This window comes from Lacerta agilis, chromosome 4, assembly GCF_009819535.1.
Source record: "Lacerta agilis isolate rLacAgi1 chromosome 4, rLacAgi1.pri, whole genome shotgun sequence".
Lineage (NCBI taxonomy): Eukaryota > Metazoa > Chordata > Lepidosauria > Squamata > Lacertidae > Lacerta > Lacerta agilis.
Window position 1 is genome coordinate 76754713 of NC_046315.1, and position 20016 is coordinate 76774728.

At 41.3% G+C, this 20016-nt stretch overlaps 1 protein-coding gene across 3 annotated transcripts in view; it reads left to right on the plus strand.

The window, feature by feature from the left end:
• TUBGCP3 (tubulin gamma complex associated protein 3) overlaps positions 1-20016 on the plus strand; it is a 54061-nt gene that overhangs the window by 16559 nt on the left and 17486 nt on the right. For all 3 annotated transcript variants that reach the window (XM_033147754.1, XM_033147755.1, XM_033147756.1), the window contains 9 exons: positions 3048-3220; positions 5995-6113; positions 7922-8047; positions 9265-9333; positions 9981-10113; positions 12244-12410; positions 14954-15064; positions 16719-16827; positions 18892-19081. In XM_033147754.1, the coding sequence (XP_033003645.1) occupies positions 3048-3220; positions 5995-6113; positions 7922-8047; positions 9265-9333; positions 9981-10113; positions 12244-12410; positions 14954-15064; positions 16719-16827; positions 18892-19081 (1197 nt within the window). The remainder of the gene's footprint in view (positions 1-3047; positions 3221-5994; positions 6114-7921; positions 8048-9264; positions 9334-9980; positions 10114-12243; positions 12411-14953; positions 15065-16718; positions 16828-18891; positions 19082-20016) is intronic.

The following is a 20016-nucleotide window of genomic DNA, read 5'->3' on the forward strand; positions in this document are numbered from 1 at the left end:
GAGGCCTCCGCGCTTCCTGCTGAAGCGCAGGACGGCCTCCACGGCTGCTGAGGCGTCGGCAGCGACGCCTGGGGCAGCGGGGAGAAGCTCCCCGTCGCCGCAAAGGAGGCCTCCGCGCTTCCTGCTGAAGCGCAGGACGGCCTCCACGGCTGCTGAGGCGTCGGCAGCGACGCCTGGGGCAGCGGGGAGAAGCTCCCCGTCGCCGCAAAGGAGGCCTCCGCGCTTCCTGCTGAAGCGCAGGACGGCCTCCACGGCTGCTGAGGCGTCGGCAGCGACGCCTGGGGCAGCGGGGAGAAGCTCCCCATCGCCGCAAAGGAGGCCGCGCTTCCTGCTGAAGCGCAGGACGGCCTCCACGGCTGCTGAGGCGTCGGCAGCGACGCCTGGGGCAGCGGGGAGAAGCTCCCCGTCGCCGCAAAGGAGGCCTCCGCGCTTCCTGCTGAAGCGCAGGACGGCCTCCACGGCTGCTGAGGCGTCGGCAGCGACGCCTGGGGCAGCGGGGAGAAGCTCCCCGTCGCCGCAAAGGAGGCCTCCGCGCTTCCTGCTGAAGCGCAGGACGGCCTCCACTGCTGCTGAGGCGTCGGCAGCGACGCCTGGGGCAGCGGGGAGAAGCTCCCCGTCGCCGCAAAGGAGGCCTCCGCGCTTCCTGCTGAAGCGCAGGACGGCCTCCACGGCTGCTGAGGCGTCGGCAGCGACGCCTGGGGCAGCGGGGAGAAGCTTCCCGTCGCCCCAAAGGAGGCCTCCGCGCTTGCCGCTGAAGCGCAGGACGGCCTCCACGGCTGCTGAGGCGTCGGCAGCGACGCCTGGGGCAGCGGGGAGAACCTCCCCGTCGCCGCACAGGAAGCCTCTGCGCTTGCCGCCCACGCCCAGCCCGGGCTCCATGGCGGCTGAGGCAGCGGTTGCGGCTGGAGCGCCGGGGAGAGGCTCCATGCAGCCAGTGGCGGGGCGGAACTCCGGGTCATGATGTTGCCGGCGTACAAGACGACCCCCGACTTCAGAGAAGATTTTTCGGGCTTAAAAAGTCGTCTTATACGCCGCGATATACGGTACTGGTACTTGTTTATTTATCATGCCTTTTCTCCAAAGAGCTGGATTTCAGGCAAAATGTTTGCTTGAAATCATTGGATGACAATTGCGTTTGCTGCAGCTCCAAGGCAGAATTTTTGCAACATGGCATTATCCCAAAGTGCCAAGGGGAAGTAGTCATCACATTGGGGATAGCACTACATCTTGGCTATGAGGTCAAGCTACTAGAATATCAAAGGAAGAGGCTTCCAAACTTTGTACACCAAACTAGTGGTTTGTGCTTACGGTTCAGCTTTTTTTTTAATGGGGGGGCACCATTTTCTTCTCCTGCCTTTAAGTTCCAGGGAATTTGGGAAGAATTGTGGTTGCTCTTGCTTGCTTTTCCTTCACAATACCTCATAGTGGCACTGCAGGCACATTGCCACTTGCAGATTCCTTTCATGGGACCTTATAAGGGAAAATAACTGATTTTTAATGTGAACTCCTATGAAGCCTGTGGCTCCCCTGTGCCACTAAAGGAGCTAACTCTCAACCAGTGCTTCTGGGTGACTAATCCTAGTGCTTTTTTTCTATTGGTTTCCCAGAGGTTCTGTTAGCCAATAAGGGCCCATGAGCCTTCCATAAGGACAAAAGGGGTGTTGAGATCTGGCCCTTCCCCTCTGCCCAGAATAAATTTATTCCATAGGTTACGGGAGGCTTTTCTACTCCTTTTCACTTCTAAACCACCATATTGTGATGGGGTGAAAACAGATTTTAGGTGCTTGTAGAGAGAGAGCTCTGAGGTTATGTCTGGAAGATCTTTGTTTTCATTAACAACATTCTAGCATGTCGTCCCGAGGGGCGATTGCCTTTGTATGTTCCATATATGATGACTGGGAGAACTGAAAATCTATCTTGCTTTTTAATTCCCATATTTTTGAAATACCAGAGGAAGTCGTCCCACTTTCCTGAAACTTGCAGCTCAATTCTGAGATCCAAGAGTGTAAAAACAACATCAACAACTTTCAGGGATGTCCTATCTGGTCTGAAATATATTTTCCTGAACAATTTGTTTCAGAAATGTTTGGTGTTGGATAAGTTTTAATAAGCTTAGCAGGCTTATCTTGCTGCTCTTGATCTGGGAAGCTGGCTTGCCCTTTCCCATGGTATATCTTAGCAACTTGACCCTGACTGTACCCAAAATAAGGTGCTAACCCAAATATGATGATGCTTATCCATGAGAATTCAAGGTAAGAAACATCTGTTTCCATGAGTAGGGCTGAGTTACTAAAATAAAATAAGAGCAATTGCTTTGCTATCTGCATTGACCTATTAGAGGTGTCAGAACATTAGGCTGAAGCATCTTTTTGGCTGGTCTCCTTTAAACCGTAAATCTTATCTCTCCAAGTTGACATCTGAAATGTCAGTCTCCCATGCCCCATTAAAGGGCAGTGATTTGTCCTATGGGTTGTTGTTTTTTGCGACAAACGGTGCTGTAGGGATGAGAATCTGTTCTGTGTTGTGCTTTATACACTGTAGAAGAAGTCTGCTGAACTTTTCAATTTATCAGGGCTTCACCTGAGAGTGTAGGGGTTCATGGCCATGGGTTTAATACGCAGTAAACAATCATGGGCCCTTTGCTGAGGTGAGAGACCCTTTATTTTTACGATTGTTTTAGAAATTAGCAATTTTCCCACTGCAAGTATTTACCAGGAATTATTTTCAAATGCTTCTTTTGTACTTGCAGGGCTGTATTAGCCATAGTTGGAATCGCAGCAAAGTCATCTGGCTCTGAATGGGTAGTTGAAATTTCTGGGGTGCTTTATGTACTCTGTTGCAACATTAGTAGGCATGCAACAAGTACCTTTTCTATATAACTGTCAAGAACTGCAAAATGGTGAATTTCTAAATGCATTCTCAAAGATAATTGGCCATGATAATGCCTTCTGTATCTGCCTATTTCTCTGAGCTGAAATTTTGCAGAAATATAAGTAGTTTTGCTATAAGACAACTCAATAGCTACATTATAGCTTTTATTTCTGCAGACAATCCTATCAACGTGCAGGAGTGGGAGATTGCCTTCGGCAGCAGCTAGGGGCACGACTTGCCTGGACTTTAACCGCAGGCCAGCCTACTTTACAGAACTCTACCTCAAAAGGGCTCTCAACCACTGTTTCACGTAATCTGCCAAGGTCAAGGCGGGAAGGGGACATAACGGGTGAGAAAAATATATTTCATTGTTTGTTCTCTATATTCTTGCGTCACAGTGCTTAGCTCAGATTGGGATGTTTCAGCTTTGACCTTGATACCAGTTGATAACAATTCCCAAGAAAATTATATACACACAGGTTCTGCCACCAGAACACTAGTTTTCTGAAATCTTAGTTACCTGAACACAAAGAATCATACCCAAACCTCACTACACAAACGGCTGATTCAGGTATCTCCAAATAGCTGGAGTCTGCCTTAATGAATTCATTGGAACTTACTTCCAAGTAAGAGGGTATTGGATTGCAGCATAAATGTACCCCCCAGTATTCAGATATTTCCTGAGGCTCAAACTATATTAAGCTTCATGTAGCTTTTACCCATTAAAAAAAAAACCCAACAGAAAACCAAAAGTAATTTAAGAGATTAAGGTGAGGAATGACAGTTTGGGGGGAATGCATCTGCACCTATTTCTCACTTCCCTCCCCTTACCCTGGCTGTAGGTATAAAAATAGCTTTGGGGAGGCACTTTTGAGCTGAAGAACAGTCGGAAGGGAAAGGGTTAACCTCCATCTCTTGGCGGGTTATTTGAAAATGAGACTGCAGTTTTAATATTGAATTTTTAAATTTGTATTTTAATCTGTTATTTTAAATTGATGGTGTTTATGTTTTTGCTGTTATTTTAGTTGGTGTTAGCCGCCCTGAGCCCGGTTTTTGGCTGGGAAGGGCGGGGTATAAATAAAAAATTATTATTATTATTATTATTATTAAACTCCAGCATCGTAAGGCTGCTTTGAGTTATTTAGATGATTTCATGTCACACCTAGTTTGAACTCTAGTCTAATGAGACTACACCCCATGGCAAACTGTTTTTGAAACCTAAGTGATTTTGTGTGCCTCTTAAATAAGTTATTTGGGTCCTTGTTTCATAGAAGAAATGGCTAACGTGCTAGGAACCAAAGTCACATAAGTGTGCTCTGCCACCACTGGGGGAGCACCCATGAAGTGGTGCTGGGACAGTGAGGTTGACCTCTGAATTTGAGGCACGTATTTTGGTTATCTTCTACCTTGGATAACTCTTCCCGTGTTCCAGAAACTACTTTTATAGGGATCATTGAAACTGATGGCTTTGTCTCCTACGGGCATCACCCTGTGCTGAGATCATCAGTTGGCTTGCTGCCTCTTCAGTTTTGTTTCCAATTGCTGTCTTACAGGACTCTGGAAGAACAAGGCTAAGCATGGCATTTGCCCATTTCTGGAGTTGAGCTACATATATTTAAATGTGGATATATAGATTTATTTTTTTAAAGCATTAAATTTATGATTTCACTTCAAAACCAGTTGTACCTTGGAATTCAAATGGAATCTGTTCTGGAAGTCTGTTCGACTTCCAAAGCATGGCTTCTGATTGGCTGCAGGAAGCTCCTGCAGCCAATCAGAAGCCATGGAAGATCCGTCGGAAGTTCGGCCTCCAAAAATAGTTTGCAAACTAGAACAGTCACTTCTGGGTTTGTGGCGTTTGGGAACTAAGCTGTTTGAAAACCAAGGTATGACTGTATGCCTAAGTATTTAAGAGCAATACTACAAGGTGCCTGGTATAATCTCACTATAACAAATTATAGTTCATTCTTGTACTAACCAAATCATTGGTACATTTTTCATTTAGAAGAGAGGTTAGTTTTTTAAAAGCTGGCTGTAAATGACCTTGTGGAACACACTTGAGTTTTCTCAGTAACTTTCCGGAAAAAATTATATCGCATAAAACATTTTCTTGCCTTCCTCTGCAAAACCTGCACTTTGACAATCTTATGGAGTTCCTCTATTTTTAGCCCTCATCACCATTAAAACCTGGTTGATATTGTGGTGCCACAGATCCAGTATGATGTGAATAGAACCTTGGACAGCAGTGGCTTACACAGACAGGAGGGGGCGGGAACAATCTCCATTTCTTAATTTATTGTGTTTATGTTGTGCCAGTAAAAAAACATTTACTCATTCTGTCTGGCAAGATGTAACAGAAGGAACAGATGCATTCTGCCATTATATTATGTAGCTGCTACTAAATAAATTCATATTCCAAATTAAAGGCTTTTTTTAAAAAAAGAAAGCAGATGGGTTTTGTGTACGTATTGAGTTTGGGAGAAACTCCTGCCTGTAACTCTGCAGAGCTGCTGCCAGTCAGTGTAGGAAATACTTAATTAGACCAATGGTCTGAACATAGGAAACTGCTTTTACAAAGTCGTTGAAAACGTTGGCGTAAAGCTCATCACAAAGTGTCATGAGCTGCTTGTTGAATGAGGTACCTAAACCCCTCAAGAGTCTCTTTTGGAGGCTATTACAGGTAATACTTTGGGTTATAATGTTCACTGCTCCAGTCACAAAGAGTAGATATGCATGTAGAAACATCCCAAAATTGGGGCTACTAGGAGTTACATTTTACTTGTTGCATGAATTTTTAAACTAGCCCAAGGCTATAAAGTATCAAGTATCCTTTTTTTTACATAAATGTGGTTATTTTCGTAGCAGAAAATATTTCAGAAATTGGATCTGACTTTGTCTGAAATATTGATTTGGTTTTATATATCAAAATATAGTAAATCTGGAACTGTGCTCCTGTTTGCTGACTAACTTTAGGACTGGAATATACCCTGAAGAATGGAGCGAGCTTGATTGAACTCATTGAGTCGAACTAAATATGGTTAGGCTTCAGCTGTTAAAATGGCAAACATAATTCTTAAATAACCTGCATGTAGCTTAATCTGTTTGTTTCCCCCCACTTTTCAGGCTCTGTTGAAATAACAGAGGCATATCTTGTGAGAGACATTTTATACGTCTTCCAGGGAATAGATGGCAAAATCATCAAAATGTTCAATTCAGAGAACTGTTACAAAGTAGACGGAAAGGTACAGTAAAGATCTTATACCTGTTTTATATAGATAGTCTGCACACAGGGAGAGGGAGGGGAAACTGTTCAGTATATCCACTCTTTTCAATAATTCTTTTGCCTGGGTTTTAATTTTGTTTTAAAACATAAAATGTTTCTATCATTGTTGCCATCTAAGGCAGTTGGCAGTAAACCAGTAACATAAAAACAACAGATAAAAATCAGAAGAGCACTTGATACACAGTTAAATGGTAAAAGGAGCAGTAAAAATATCCCTAAAAGCATTATTAACAGCAATATTATGAGCAGCATTCTCATCCCATCCTCCCCCAGCAAAAAGCCCCACAGTGAATTAAACCATTACCAAACAAAAGCCCAAATGAACAGACTTTGCCTGGTGTCTACAAGATAGCAACAATGTCCTTGGAAGGGCATTGAACATTTGGCCACAACCACAGAACCACCTGTTCCCATATGAATCTGTACAGCAGCTGAGATTTATCAGAGGGCTTTTTTTCCATGGACTTTTATCTGTGGAGCTTAGGAGGGTAGTTTATAGAAATACCCTGTTCTTCAGATAACCCTGTATTTAAAAAGCTCACTTCAAGCTGTCAACCTACACGGGTGAGATACATTTTTTTAAAATTGGTTACTTATACATAATCCAGTCAAGCAACAGTGTATAGAGGGAAATTGGAGGCAGCCTGAGGAAGAGAGTTTAGTTAGAGTATTTGAGAGAGGCGTTCCTTCTTTATGTGTCAGTATATACTTCCCATAGAATGATTTAGACTGAGTGAATCATGGGAAGTAGTTGAAACGCTACCAGTTTGGAGACAATTGTGCTTTCTAGGAATAAGAAGAAGATGTTGTTGTTTAGTCGTTTAGTTGTGTCCGACTCTTTGTGACCCCATGGACCAGAGCACGCTAGGCACTCCTGTCTTCCACTGCCTCCCGCAGTTTGGTCAGACACATGTTGGTAGTTTCGAGAACACTGTCCAACCATCTCGTCCTCTGTTGTCCCCTTCTCCTTGTGCCCTCCATCTTTCCCAACATCAGGGTCTTTTCCAGGGAGTCTTCTCTTCTCATGAGGTGCCCAAAGTATTGGAGCCTCAGCTTCAGGATCTGTCCTTCCAGTGAGCACTCAGGGCTGATTTCCTTCAAAAATGAGATGCCAAGAAGAAGATAGAGAACCAATAATAAACTGGTCCAGGGAGCACAGAGGGCTGGCACAGGAAATCTGTGGCCCTCCAGATGTTGGACTCCTTCCTTGACCATTGGTCATGCTGCCTCAGGCTGATGAGGGTTGGAGCCCAACAACATCTGGAGGGCCACTTGTCCCCCAGTGCGTAGAGCTGTAGACTCTCAATGACTTGCTACATCTGACATTATGAACCATACAGAATTACTTATTTAAAATGCTTAAAACATTTTTACTCCACTCTTAAGGCAAAAAAGACTCTTAGAGCAGCTTACAAAATCTGTAATAACACAATTCCTAGCTGCAAGTTTACAATTTAGAGAGCAGGACAAAAGTAGAAAATCCATTTTGAGTCTTGCCATAACAGATTTATAGTGGATATGGAAATGTCTAGCATATGACCTGATTTGTTATCATGCCTGGTTCTGTTCCTCATTTAGAAGTAACTGCTTAGTAGAATATTCTTTCTGTTGAAGATCAACAATACTGAATGTGATCAACACCTTGTCAGATTCTAGTGGAAAATTGGATTTATGCCCTACCTTGCTCATTAGAGCTTGTTTCATCCTACGCTTATTTAATACCCGTCTTCTAACTATTTGTTCATCATTTATTTCTTAATACTTTAGGTGAGCATTTCCAAGTCTCTGAGAGATACAACAAGCCGGCTTGCTGAATTAGGGTGGCTGCATAACAAAATAAGAAAGTATACTGACCAGAGGAGCGTGGAACGTGCATTTGGATTAGTGGGTCAGGTATGTGGGCAAAACCCAGAAGTCTTCAAAATATTTTGTTTTGTTTATTTTGTTTGTTGTTGTTTTGCTTAACAGGTTGCTACTGGTGTGTCAGATCTGTTGGTTTGGGATGAGAGACCTGGCAATAGACAGGAAATAACACTAGAACTTGTGGACCTCCAGTGAAGCTGAATGTTGGAATATTGACGACAAATAAAAGTAGTTCATGCCACACATGGCTGAATTATGGAACTTGCTCCCACTGGAGGCAGTGATGGCACCAACCTGGATGGCTTTGAAAGAGGATTAGGCAAATTCATGAAGAACAAGGCTGTCCGTGGCCACTATCCTCAATAGCAATGTTCTACCTCTATTGTCAGAGGAATCATGCTTTTGAATACCAGTTGATGGAACTGCAGGTGGGCAGAGTGCTATTGCACTCAGCTTGCAGGCTGCCCAACAGGCATCTGGTTGGCCACTGTGAGAACAGAATGCTGTACTAGATAGCCAGCTGGCCTGATCCAGCAGGTTCTTCATTTCTTCTTATTATGCAGAATGAGGCAGCAGTCTCAGGTGCTGGGATGGGGAGCAGAAGCACATGGAGGAGGGTTTCTGATGTGGATCTTAATGCACAGGTTGGTTTGTGCTGGCAGAGACGTTCTGTTAGGTATTGTGGTCCTGAGCCATATAGTTTGAAACCCACACTTTGAATTGGGCCAGAATATACATAGGCAGCTGCTGCAGTTGGGCCAGAACAGTTTATATGTGGCGTGATCATCTGGGCCCAGTGGTTATTCTGGCGGCTGCAACTGTGCAGTAGCTCCTGTTTCTGAATGTCTTTAAAGGCAACCCATGCCTTAATTGCAGTCAGTTTTGTTATGAGTTTTATTTGAGTTTATTTTACCAGTTTCTCATTTGGTTTGATTTTGTATTTTGTCCAGGCCACTTACTATCTGTACATTTCTAATGAATGAATAAACAGTTATAGTTTAGTGGCAAATTTTATCTTAATAACTCTGCAGGAGTTTGTTTTTATTAGTCACCCACTTTATACTCCCCACCCCATTGAATTGAAACATTTCATACCACTTGGGAGTGCTTTTGTATGACCTCAACGGTTAACTTGCTGTGAAGCTTTTCCAAAGACCCCAAATCAGTGGTCAGGTTGTATGCAGGTCATTCAGAGCTCTTTAGAATGTACCGTATATGAACTAATTCCTTTTGTTCTTGTTTTACAGAGTTTTTGTGCTGCCTTAAACCAGGAACTCAAAGAATACTACAGGCTACTGTCTGTTTTACACTCGCAGGTAAATAATTACTTCTGTTTTTTGCTTGAGTCCAACAAGTTAGTTGCAAAATATGACTTTATAAACTATTTGAATCTGTAACAGACTTGTAAAATAGCTACTCACCTGTGAAGAACAAGAGCTGATTGTAGGATAGCACATTTTTGTAACTTTGGCTCCTCTTTCTGTTTCCTAACACACTCTATATGTTGCTTATGTTGTTATGCATGGGCAAATGAGCCTGTAAACCTTTTACTTATTTGAAAGTTTGCTATTTAATACTTTCCATGTATTTAGCCAACAGAAATGTTTGCAGAATTATGTTATAATCATGTTGCTTTTACAGTAATACTGTTAAAACTCTTTATGGTGAACTCTTACAAAATAAATTCTTTTTTTCTTTCTGAATTCTTTCACTGTCCTGCCATTCATCATTTTGTATTTATCTGCTCTTTGATTTCTTTTCAAATTATAGCTTTCATTTACCCTTCCCATTCTTTATATTACAACTGTAACATCTCTTTCAATCTAAGCATTATTTAAAAAAATGCCAAAATATATTAGGCACATGTATATCTGGGGTTAGAAATTAAAACTTGTAGTAGAGGAAGTCTTGAAGGGCTTCTATTATTGACTAAATCTTCTTCTTTGCCCCTTGTTGGTCTTAGTTGCAGGTAGAAGATGATCAAGGTGTAAATTTGGGGATTGAGAGTAGTTTAACACTTCGGCGTCTCTTAGTTTGGACATACGATCCTAAGATAAGATTGAAGACACTTGCAGCACTTGTTGACCACTGTCAAGGTTTGTTGGTAGATATTTATAACTACACATGGCTTGAAAATGAATGTTAAATGCTAGGAGCTCTTTCACTTAGAAATATGATTTCCAGGAAATTGCATTAATAGTATTACTATTGGGAAGGGTGTGTTTGCAGAAATGGATGATTCTAAGAACCTTTACATGTAGATATCATTCCAGTGGATATAGATGGAGTTGACTTACCATTCAAATAATGCCATTTATCTCTGTAGATGAAAGCACTGCATGCATTCATCATAACTTCTTTTTACTATGTATACTTACCCTTATGGTGGCAATATTGGTAGAGTTTTGCATCTCATATATTTTGCATTTAAAAGTGAGATTATTACATGGTTGACTGTTCATCTCTATTAGTGACTGAGGGAGTATTCTGGTAATCGGTATTAGCTGTAAAGGCAGGCACTGGATGAGTGCTCATAATCTCTCATTCATGTTTAAGGCATGGGCTGTGGGAATACATGCTTCCTGCCTTCCCCTTCTAGCCTGGACTGTAACTACAGTACATGTTATGGCGGCTTCCACCAGAAAACAGCCACATTTGCTTGTTTGGGACCCTGAAGGGGCTCCCTCCCACAACTGTCTCTGCAGGCAGGCAAGGTTAAAAAGTACTGAAGTCTTGGTTCACCTTACCTCTTTCCCTGCCATCCTGAGAAATAGAATGCCCAGTTTCTGGCTACCAGGTACAATGCTATAACCCCTTTCCTCCGACAAAGAACTATGGCTGTTGAAGGCAGCGTGTGATCCTGCGATCTCCTGTTAACCATAGTTAAGGCCTCGGGAGTGTTACATGTCCACTGGCCCTAGGAAAAATTGTTTAGCAGAATACAGAAGCTATCCTCACTTAACCTCACAAGATGCAGATTGCTCTGAAAATTTTAAAGGAAGTGTGTTTAGTTTCCATTTCCTTTTTTGTATTCTGTCTATAAGACGCCCCCCCCCATGTATAAGATACCCCCTATCTTTTTTTGGGTGGCCCAGATTTAAGAAAATGGGGGAGATATATCTGTGTATATGACGCCCCCCCTTTTTTGACATTTTAAGGGGGGAAACCTAGTCTTATACCCGGAAAAATACGGCATACAGGGGTACCTCGGGTTACAGACGCTTCAGGTTACAGACACTTCAGGTTACAGACTCTGCTAACCTAGAAATAGTACCTCGGGTTAAGAACTTTGCTTCAGGATGAGAACAGAAATCGTGCGGTGGCAGCGGGAAGCCCCATTAGCTAAAGTGGTACCTCAGGTTAAGAATGGACCTCCAGAGCGAATTAAGTTCTTAACCCGAGGTACCACTGTATGCATTTTTGCTTGCAGCTTGCCCTTCCCAGAGATCCAGGTGATAAACTTGCCAACATAGCGACCTCTTTATGATGGGGAAGATGCCAGCGTACTAATTTTTTTTCTCCTTGTCTGTCAGGATAGTTGAAGATAGGGAGAGGCACTCTAGTTGCTTCGTTGACCCCTTATTAAAGTATGGAGGCGGGGGGCATATTTTCATTCTGCAGCACAAGTGGGGAACCTGTGGCCCTCCAACTATTGTGGAATTACAACTCCCATCAGCCCCAACCAGCACAGTTAAGGGTGAGAGGTGATGGGAATTGGACTCCAGCATCATCTGGAGGGCCACATGTTTCCTACCACTGCTCTGTAGCATTTGGGGGGAACGCCCTGGCCAGTGGCTACTTCATCATGCTATCAGATCCACTTTCTCACTCAGTCCAGAAGCTCTCTAGAGGAACCAAAGAGCTGCATTTCCATTCCCTGTCTTCCCATGTGGATTAAATAATTATGAAGCATTTCCCGCTCTAAAGAATGCTCTAATGAAGTAGACATTAGTACTCTGTTTCTTGTGCTCTGTGCGCTATTTTTACTTGTAGCTATGGCAATCTCTTAGCAATTTTGGTGCTCTTCCAACCTCTCTGAACTCTCGCAAAAGGAATATAAGGCACAATGGTAAAATTGTCTCTTCCTTTGAAGAATCCTCTTCAGACGCCAGATAGCTGCTTTGTAATAAAATTTGGTGTATGACAAAGCTGCAGATGTAGCATTAGTTTTCCAGGGAGGTGAAAATGTATGTTTAAATTTTCCTCTTTGTGTCATGTTTCTCCAGGAAGGAAAGGTGGTGAACTTGCATCAGCTGTTCATGCCTACAGTAAAACAGGTGACCCCTACATGAGATCCCTGGTGCAGCATATTCTTGGCCTTGTGTCGCATCCTGTCTTGAATTTCCTTTATCGTTGGATTTATGATGGGGAATTGGAGGACACCTACCATGAAGTAAGTTCTGTAAACTGTTTACTAACATGAGGTCTGCTTTCCGTTTCCCATTTTGGGTAAAACTAAGCCACTGAAACACCTCTTTCACAATTGTGGAACTGAACCTACAGTGTAGAAAATTAAGAGGAGACATGACTAGGCAGAAAAAGTTGACATTTATACTGGAAATAGAGTTGCATGTGAAGAACTTGCACATCACTTCAGTTTAGACACTGTGGCCAGAATCCAAAGAACCATGGGGTTAGTTTGGTGTGTCCAGTTCTTTGCGCTTGCAAAACAACAGTCCAGTGGTAACAAAGGGATGCAGGTGGCGCTGTGGTCTAAACCACTGAATCTCTTGGGCTTGCTAATCAGAAGGTTGGCGGTTTGAATCTGCGCAATGGGGTGAGCTCCCGTTGCTCTGTCCCAGCTTCTGCCAACAGTTTGAAAGCACACCTGTGCAAGTAGATAAATAGGTACCGCTGCAGCGGGAAGGTAAACGGCGTTTCCATGCGCTCTGGCACTCGGCATGGTCTTCCGTGCGCCAGTAGCTGTTTAGTCATGCTGGTCACATGACCGGAAAGCTGTCTGCAGACAAATGCCAGCTTCCTTGGCCAGAAAAGTGAGATGAGCACCGCAACCCCACAGTTGCCTTTGACTGGACTGAACCATCCAGGGGTCCCTTACCTTACCTTACCTTACCTTACCTTACCTTACCTTACCTTACCTTACCAGTGGTAACATATCACAGGTAGAATTTGTCTTTTGTTTTGTTCTTAACTATGCCAGCATTTCTTAATGGCCTGGTGTTAAATCTTTGGTGAAGTAGCAAATAAGTAGTCAGGATTGAATATACCAGCTGACTAGTAGCAGTGCAGTGTAATAAGTCACATGCCATTGCTTTGGGCTGAAGCATTTATTCTCACATAAATCTAGTAAAGAAGAGCCAGCAATAGATTTGAGATGTGACTTCAGTTTATGTCCAGGCCAAATTAGACTTAGACGATCATTTTACTCTGTACTGCTTTTTTGCATCAGTGAGATCGGTTTTTACAATATAAACTTCTCTGGAACTTTTATCAACAAAATAAACTTCCATGAGTTGTATAAATCCCTTGGGTGAAAGCCCCAATAAACTCTACTGTAGTGACTATATTCTAGTGAACACGACCCCTACAATAAGCTTGTCATATAGCGGCTTTAGAAAAAAGAGAGGTTAATTACAATGGGGCATATGAATGTGTGGGTTCCCCTCCATAATATCCTAGCACTTACCCTCTGGGATACTGATTGCCTTTGTAAACAAGCTCTTAATTTCCCCGTAAGAAAATCACCCTTTTTATCTGTTGGTTGGAAGGCCTTGGCATTTGTTCATCAGTTAGATTGTACCATGATTTCCCATTTCTCCTGCACTCCTTTCTATACAAGATATAATAACAAAACTCAAAGAACCTTGAATGGGTACAGTGAATCAATAAAATAATTATATTGCAATTATGTTCTGACCTTGGTTTCCTTCACCCTTCCCAAGATCTCGTTTTCACGGGATTAATTATAAAATGCTCTTCTCTCTCTTTGTATTTTTTACTAGATGTTTTCTAAATACATTAATTGCATGTTACTTTGCCCTGGTTATCAAATGAGGGCTTTTATAACTCCCAAAGATGATTGAATTGTCTGATGGATTTTGAAATTATATTTTTCTCATTAATACTCCAATTAAAGCTCTATGCCAGTTGCCAAAGGGACTATGGTAATAAATTTAAGAAGCTGATTTTTTTTTAAAAAAATGCATGTTATATATTCTTTTTATATTAATGCATTAATATTGTTTTCTAGTATAGTTGTCATGTTTTCAAGTTTTACATCTCGTTTCTAGGGCACTTTTGAATGAATCTAGCCCTGTTCTCTTCCCCACTGCCTCCATGCATACATTGTTTGCACCTGGAACATAACAGCTGAACAAGGAAACATCACATTTATTTGACTGAAGGGTCTCACGCAGGTGGCATTATATAATGAGCTGTATTGGAAGTGTTGTTAGTTATAGTGAAGTCATTGCTGTGCCATTCTTATGTGACCATTGTATTTTGGTCAGATTGCACTGTTATCGCACTGCTAAATGATTTTAGCATATGCCACCTTCAGTAAACAACTCGGAGACACTTTATCCACTCTACATTTCAGATCCATGTGTTTCAAGTATCAAAATGCTGCTGACCTGAAACAGTGGGGTGCATTGAACTTACAAATTACTGGGTATTTAAAAGTGCATTAGTAGCTTATAGCTAGCAGGTGATTTAGGTGAATTTTCTTGGTGGGTCTTAAAAGACTGGTTATTGTCTATACTGTGGTTCACGTTTAATTGTACGTATTAGAACAAACAGCTGGTGGTGCTTCATACATTATGCACATAACATCCCAGCTGATACTATTCCTGATAGCTTTAAAAAGGAAGGTTTCTGTCTCTATGTAAGTGACGTCTCTCTGATTCTCTGCCTTAAAATGTATACATAACACTTACGCTTTAAAAAAGAAATTATTTTTAAATTTTGTGTTCACAGTTCTTTGTAGCTTCAGATCCCACAGTGAAAACAGATCGGTTGTGGCACGACAAATACACATTGCGGAAGTCCATGATTCCTTCTTTTATTACAATGGATCACTCAAGAAAGGTATGAAGGAAAATGACTTTCCCTCTTATTTCTAAATTGACTTTTTCAGCTATTAATGACAGACATACAAGTGCAGAGGGGAGCATTCTTTGTACTTTAGACATGAGTATGGCTCCAGACAGGGGCAGTGAATCAGAATTCATACAAATAGACCTTTCTTAGTACTCAGTCAATCGTGTTATTTGCATACTGTACTGCCAGTTAAAAACCATGATCACGGCGGCTAGCAACGTATAAAAAATTACATATAGACATGACAAAAGTAATCATAACAATGAGTAAAACATCAGAAAGTACAGAATTAAATTGAACTATTTCCACATAAACCATAAGAAGATCCAAAATAAAGATACAAAAAATTAATTTAAATAATAACAACAACACACCTCCACAACAAAGCCACCTAAACTATAAAGCAGCCCAAAAGTCTCTTCAGCAGCCTCAGCTTTTGTAGCTGGAGTCAGTCACGGCGCCACCATCCTAGGCCAGGTGGAAAAAATCCTGCAAGGCCGGGAGCAGGTTTTCACAAGACTCGTACCCATGTATAATTTCTTACGGTAAATTATCAGATCATCCTAATGATCTCTCTTGTTAGCAAGAAACTATGCCTAAACTGAGCTGAATGCTCCTGCCTGTTGCTGATTTTGCTGTGGGCATCCTCCATGGCTGCTTTTAACACTAGTGGGCCTATATGATAGGTGCTTCTCCTCACCTGTGATTTCCGTCAGAATATTTCAAATATATCTCTCAGTCTAGAAAACACAGTTGGAATGCACAGCAGTTCTTTTGAATATGATTAGTTTTAATGTCTGCCTCAGTTTTGTGTTGTTTTTACATGCTGGTGAAAGCAAGCAGGGATAGCCTAGCCATGGTGATCCCACGAACCTCCCAGCTGGATTACCATAATACGTGGGGTTGTCCTTAAAGATGACATGCAGAATTCAGCTGCCAGAATATTGATGAGTACAACCAGAGTTGTTCATGTTTATGCCTATCTTGAGAGATCTGCATTGGCTGCTTGTTCACTTTTGAGCTAAGTTTAAGGTGCTGGTGCTTATCTTGGAACAGCCCTAAATGGCTTAGAACCCATATACCTGAAACAGCATCTCTTCCCATACTAGCCTATCTGTGGCTTATGATCTCCTGCAGTGGCCATGCACCAAGTATCCTCTTCATTAAAGGCATATTGCGAGGAGCCTTTTCTGCAATGGTGCCTTAACTTTGGAATGCCCTCCTCAAAGAAGGAGGTCGGACGCCAACAGGACAAGCTTTTCAGCTTGCTCAGGCATTCTAGATTCAGGTGATTTTCTGCTTTTTAGGGTCTCTCCCCCCCACCCCCCGCTCCAGGTTTTCAATTCACTTTTTGTAAGTTTGCATTATATAAATTATTATTATTATTATTATTATTATTATTATTATTATTATTATTATTATGTTTGTTGGGTATAAATTGTATTTATACATTGTGTGAATTTTGGTCACATTTCGGAAACTGCCCTTGAATCTTTTGCTGAAGGACAGTTGAGAAATAAAAATAGTGTGCTATTTATTTAAGCTGACTTAGTAAGTGAAATATATTTGCTGAAAATGTACTGTTTCTCCTTATAAAACCTTTAAAGAATAACTTCTGAAGATGCCTTACATTTATATTTAGGTTCTCCTAATAGGAAAATCCATAAACTTCTTGCATCAGGTTTGTCATGACCAAAGTCCATCATCAAAGATGATAGCTGTGGCCAAATCTGCAGAATCTCCAAAAGATGGTATGAAATTAGAATAAGAGTATTGTATCATTATGCACTCTGAGTGTCACATAACAGAATACATCACTGAACATCAAGGTTAACTCTAGAAGAACCACATTAGAACCTTGTTTCTGACCTTGTTGATTTTGCAAATAATCTCTGCCTGAAACTATACGAAGTTCAAATATGGGGGCTTTGTGGGGTGGGATCTTTGGTGAATGCATTGAGTAAACACTATCTTTGCAGTCTACATGGTATCTGTGAAAGAACCTTTAGTATTCCTGCCAACTTGGATGGCAACCCTTGGATAATTGTAAGATGTATGTAGGAAGTGCAGCCCTTTTGGGAGAAAGAGTGAACCTGTTTGTAAAACCCCAATATTGCATTGTACCACCTTTGAGGGGAGCTGTTTTTTGCACTTCTGGTATTGTACATCTACATGTAGGATGATTCCATGTGGGCATATGAAGTTAGTACTAACGACCACTTCCCCATTGCATTGTGACTGTTACCATTAAAAGATAATAATGTGATGACTCCTACTGGGCAATTCAGTTTGATGCGGATTCCACCAAGTGGCATCTGAAAAATATACCATGTTTTAGGAAGAACTTGTATCTTGCTTTTTTGTAAATCTCCTCAAATCTCTTCCTTCATTTCTAACTGCTTATTTACATTTAATTGTTTAATTTGCACTAAAGCATTTTAGGGTATGCTTATAAGAAATGTGGCATTTGATAAGCACTACTTGACCAGAACTTTGTGTCCATACTTTGATTATACCTTGCTTCTAAATGCAGCCACATGATTTATAATGTTCTGGTGTAGTGGTAGGTAGGTCTTTTTGTTCAGACATTGCTTGTTAGTTCAAGAAAGTCTTGGAGATAAGCTGCTAAGAATAGAATTTTTATTTGTCCAATGAACATTTTCAGTACTTGATGAAAAATATAAGCATTTATTAAAACAAATTGTGTATTTTTAAAAGTTAGCTGCTCTTGCAACATTCCTTCAGCTTTCCTTTGCAGTGTCTGTAGGGTGTTTTTTTTAAAAGAAAATAATTATTTTGTGTTTGATTTTTACCAATTTAAGCTGCAATCTACACCCTCACCTGAAGTAAGTCCCACTGAAATCAATGGGGCTTTTCTGTAGACGGGTATAGGACGGCACGGGTAATAACTATTGCCTCAGTTCAGCTGTAGTCATGCTTTGCTGCTTGCAACAAATGGCTCCGGATGGAGATGTGCAGTTCCATGTGGTCAAATGAGATCTGCTCTTTCGCATCTACATCTACATCTGCTTGGGCAGATACCCCTTTAGCTAGCTTTAAGAAATAGTGAGTTATATAATGAATTAAGAGTGCATAGATCCTAATATTCCATTAGGTGGACGTTTTCTAACCTTAATTACATTAATTTAGTAGCTTTTAAAAGCGAGCTTGAAAAAAAGAGAGTAATGTTTTTCACAAAGATAATGATTGATTTTGCTTTGTTGTGGTCACCTTAGGCTGCAGTCTTTTGTAAACCTACCTGGAAGCAAACCCCTTTGAGCACAGTGGCACTTACTTGTGACTAGATTATGCTGCACATCTAGTCCATCTCTTTGTTCTTGGCTTCCTCCTATGGTTTGTTTGAAGAGAAGCAAACCATGAGTGCTGGTTTGCATATAATGCTAAACCACTGCTGTGGTTTGTTTCCTTCCAGCTTGGCAAAAGGAAGAGCTGGGTGGGCACGATCTGAGTAGGGTGCACTAGCATTAGTATTGCAAAGCTATCTCTAAAATGTTTCTTACAGTTTAAGAATATGAAGTAGTTACTGTAGCTTTTGTGTTGATAGAATATTTTATTTCAGAAGATAGCGCATTCTGAAAACTCTGCATTTAGCACCCTATAAAATTCAGATGTATCCTATCCCTTCCCATTCCCTAGCAAGCCATGGTATTGCTGAACTAATGTGTAGAAACTCAAGTCAAAGTATGTGTTTTCAGAGGTGAAATTTAGTAATTGTACACTGCTCGCATTTAATTAAAAAAATATTAAAAGAGTACATATCTGCAGTCTCTGTAACCATTTTCTTCTTGTAACAGCTGCCGAAATGTTCACGGATTTGGAAAACGCATTTCAGGGAAAAATAGATGCTGCATATTTTGAGACTAGCAAATACTTGCTAGATGTTCTCAATAAAAAGTACAATTTACTGGAGCACATGCAGGCCATGAGGCGCTACTTACTTCTCGGTCAAGGAGATTTTATCAGGCACTTAATGGACTTGCTTAAGTAAGTGAATGTGGATTGTAATGTTATTGAATTTAAATGTTTGTACTGGAAGAGAAGATTGATTGAAATCCAAAATAGGGTTTTGTTACGCCTGTGGTCCAACAATAAAACTTACGATTAAAATACAAATGTACTTTATTGCTTCTATTAATATGTTCAGTGTTGTGTTATGCTGCTTTAGGTTCAGCATATAGTATTAACAAAGCAATGCTTTAGCTTTTATATTGGGTAATATTTGGTTCTGAGTGGAACAGAATTGCCAGATGTTGACAAACACTGCTCTACCACAAATAAATGGTATTGATAGTGTTGTGTCCAACAAAGTCATTCCAATGGGACTTCCCCTCCCTCCCGTCTCCCTGCACCCCCAAATCTGCTCTGGGTGGTTAGGGTTTGGGGGTGCATGGGGGAGAGGTTGGGGAAGTTCCATTGCACAAGCAGAAGTCCTTGCACTAATGGGATAGCTGTTGGGTACAACCTATAGTCTTGAATTCTACATATGATATTGGGCTGGTTCACATGTCACATTGAGCCACAGTGAGAAACAAACCATGGCTTACCATGAGTGAGCAGTGTCCTGTTGTATGCTGCTCAATTCTTCCTGTTAAACGATTGACGGTTTTTGACTGAGGACTGTTTGACTGTTAAGGAGCAATTGAATAGCATGCACTGACACCCTTATTATTCACAATAAGCCATGGCTTATTTCTACTTAGTTTACCATTACATATGAACCAGTTTATTAAATGTATAATCTGTTATTAAACTATGTCCATGCTTAATGGTCACAAATTTAATGACTGTAAAGATTATGCAACAAGACTTTTACACACACACATACATGAGGGTGGACTGGGAGGGGTTCTGCTCTTATCTCCTCCTCCTATTTCCCTTTCTATTGTGTCCTATCTTATTTAGGATTACCATCATTTTTG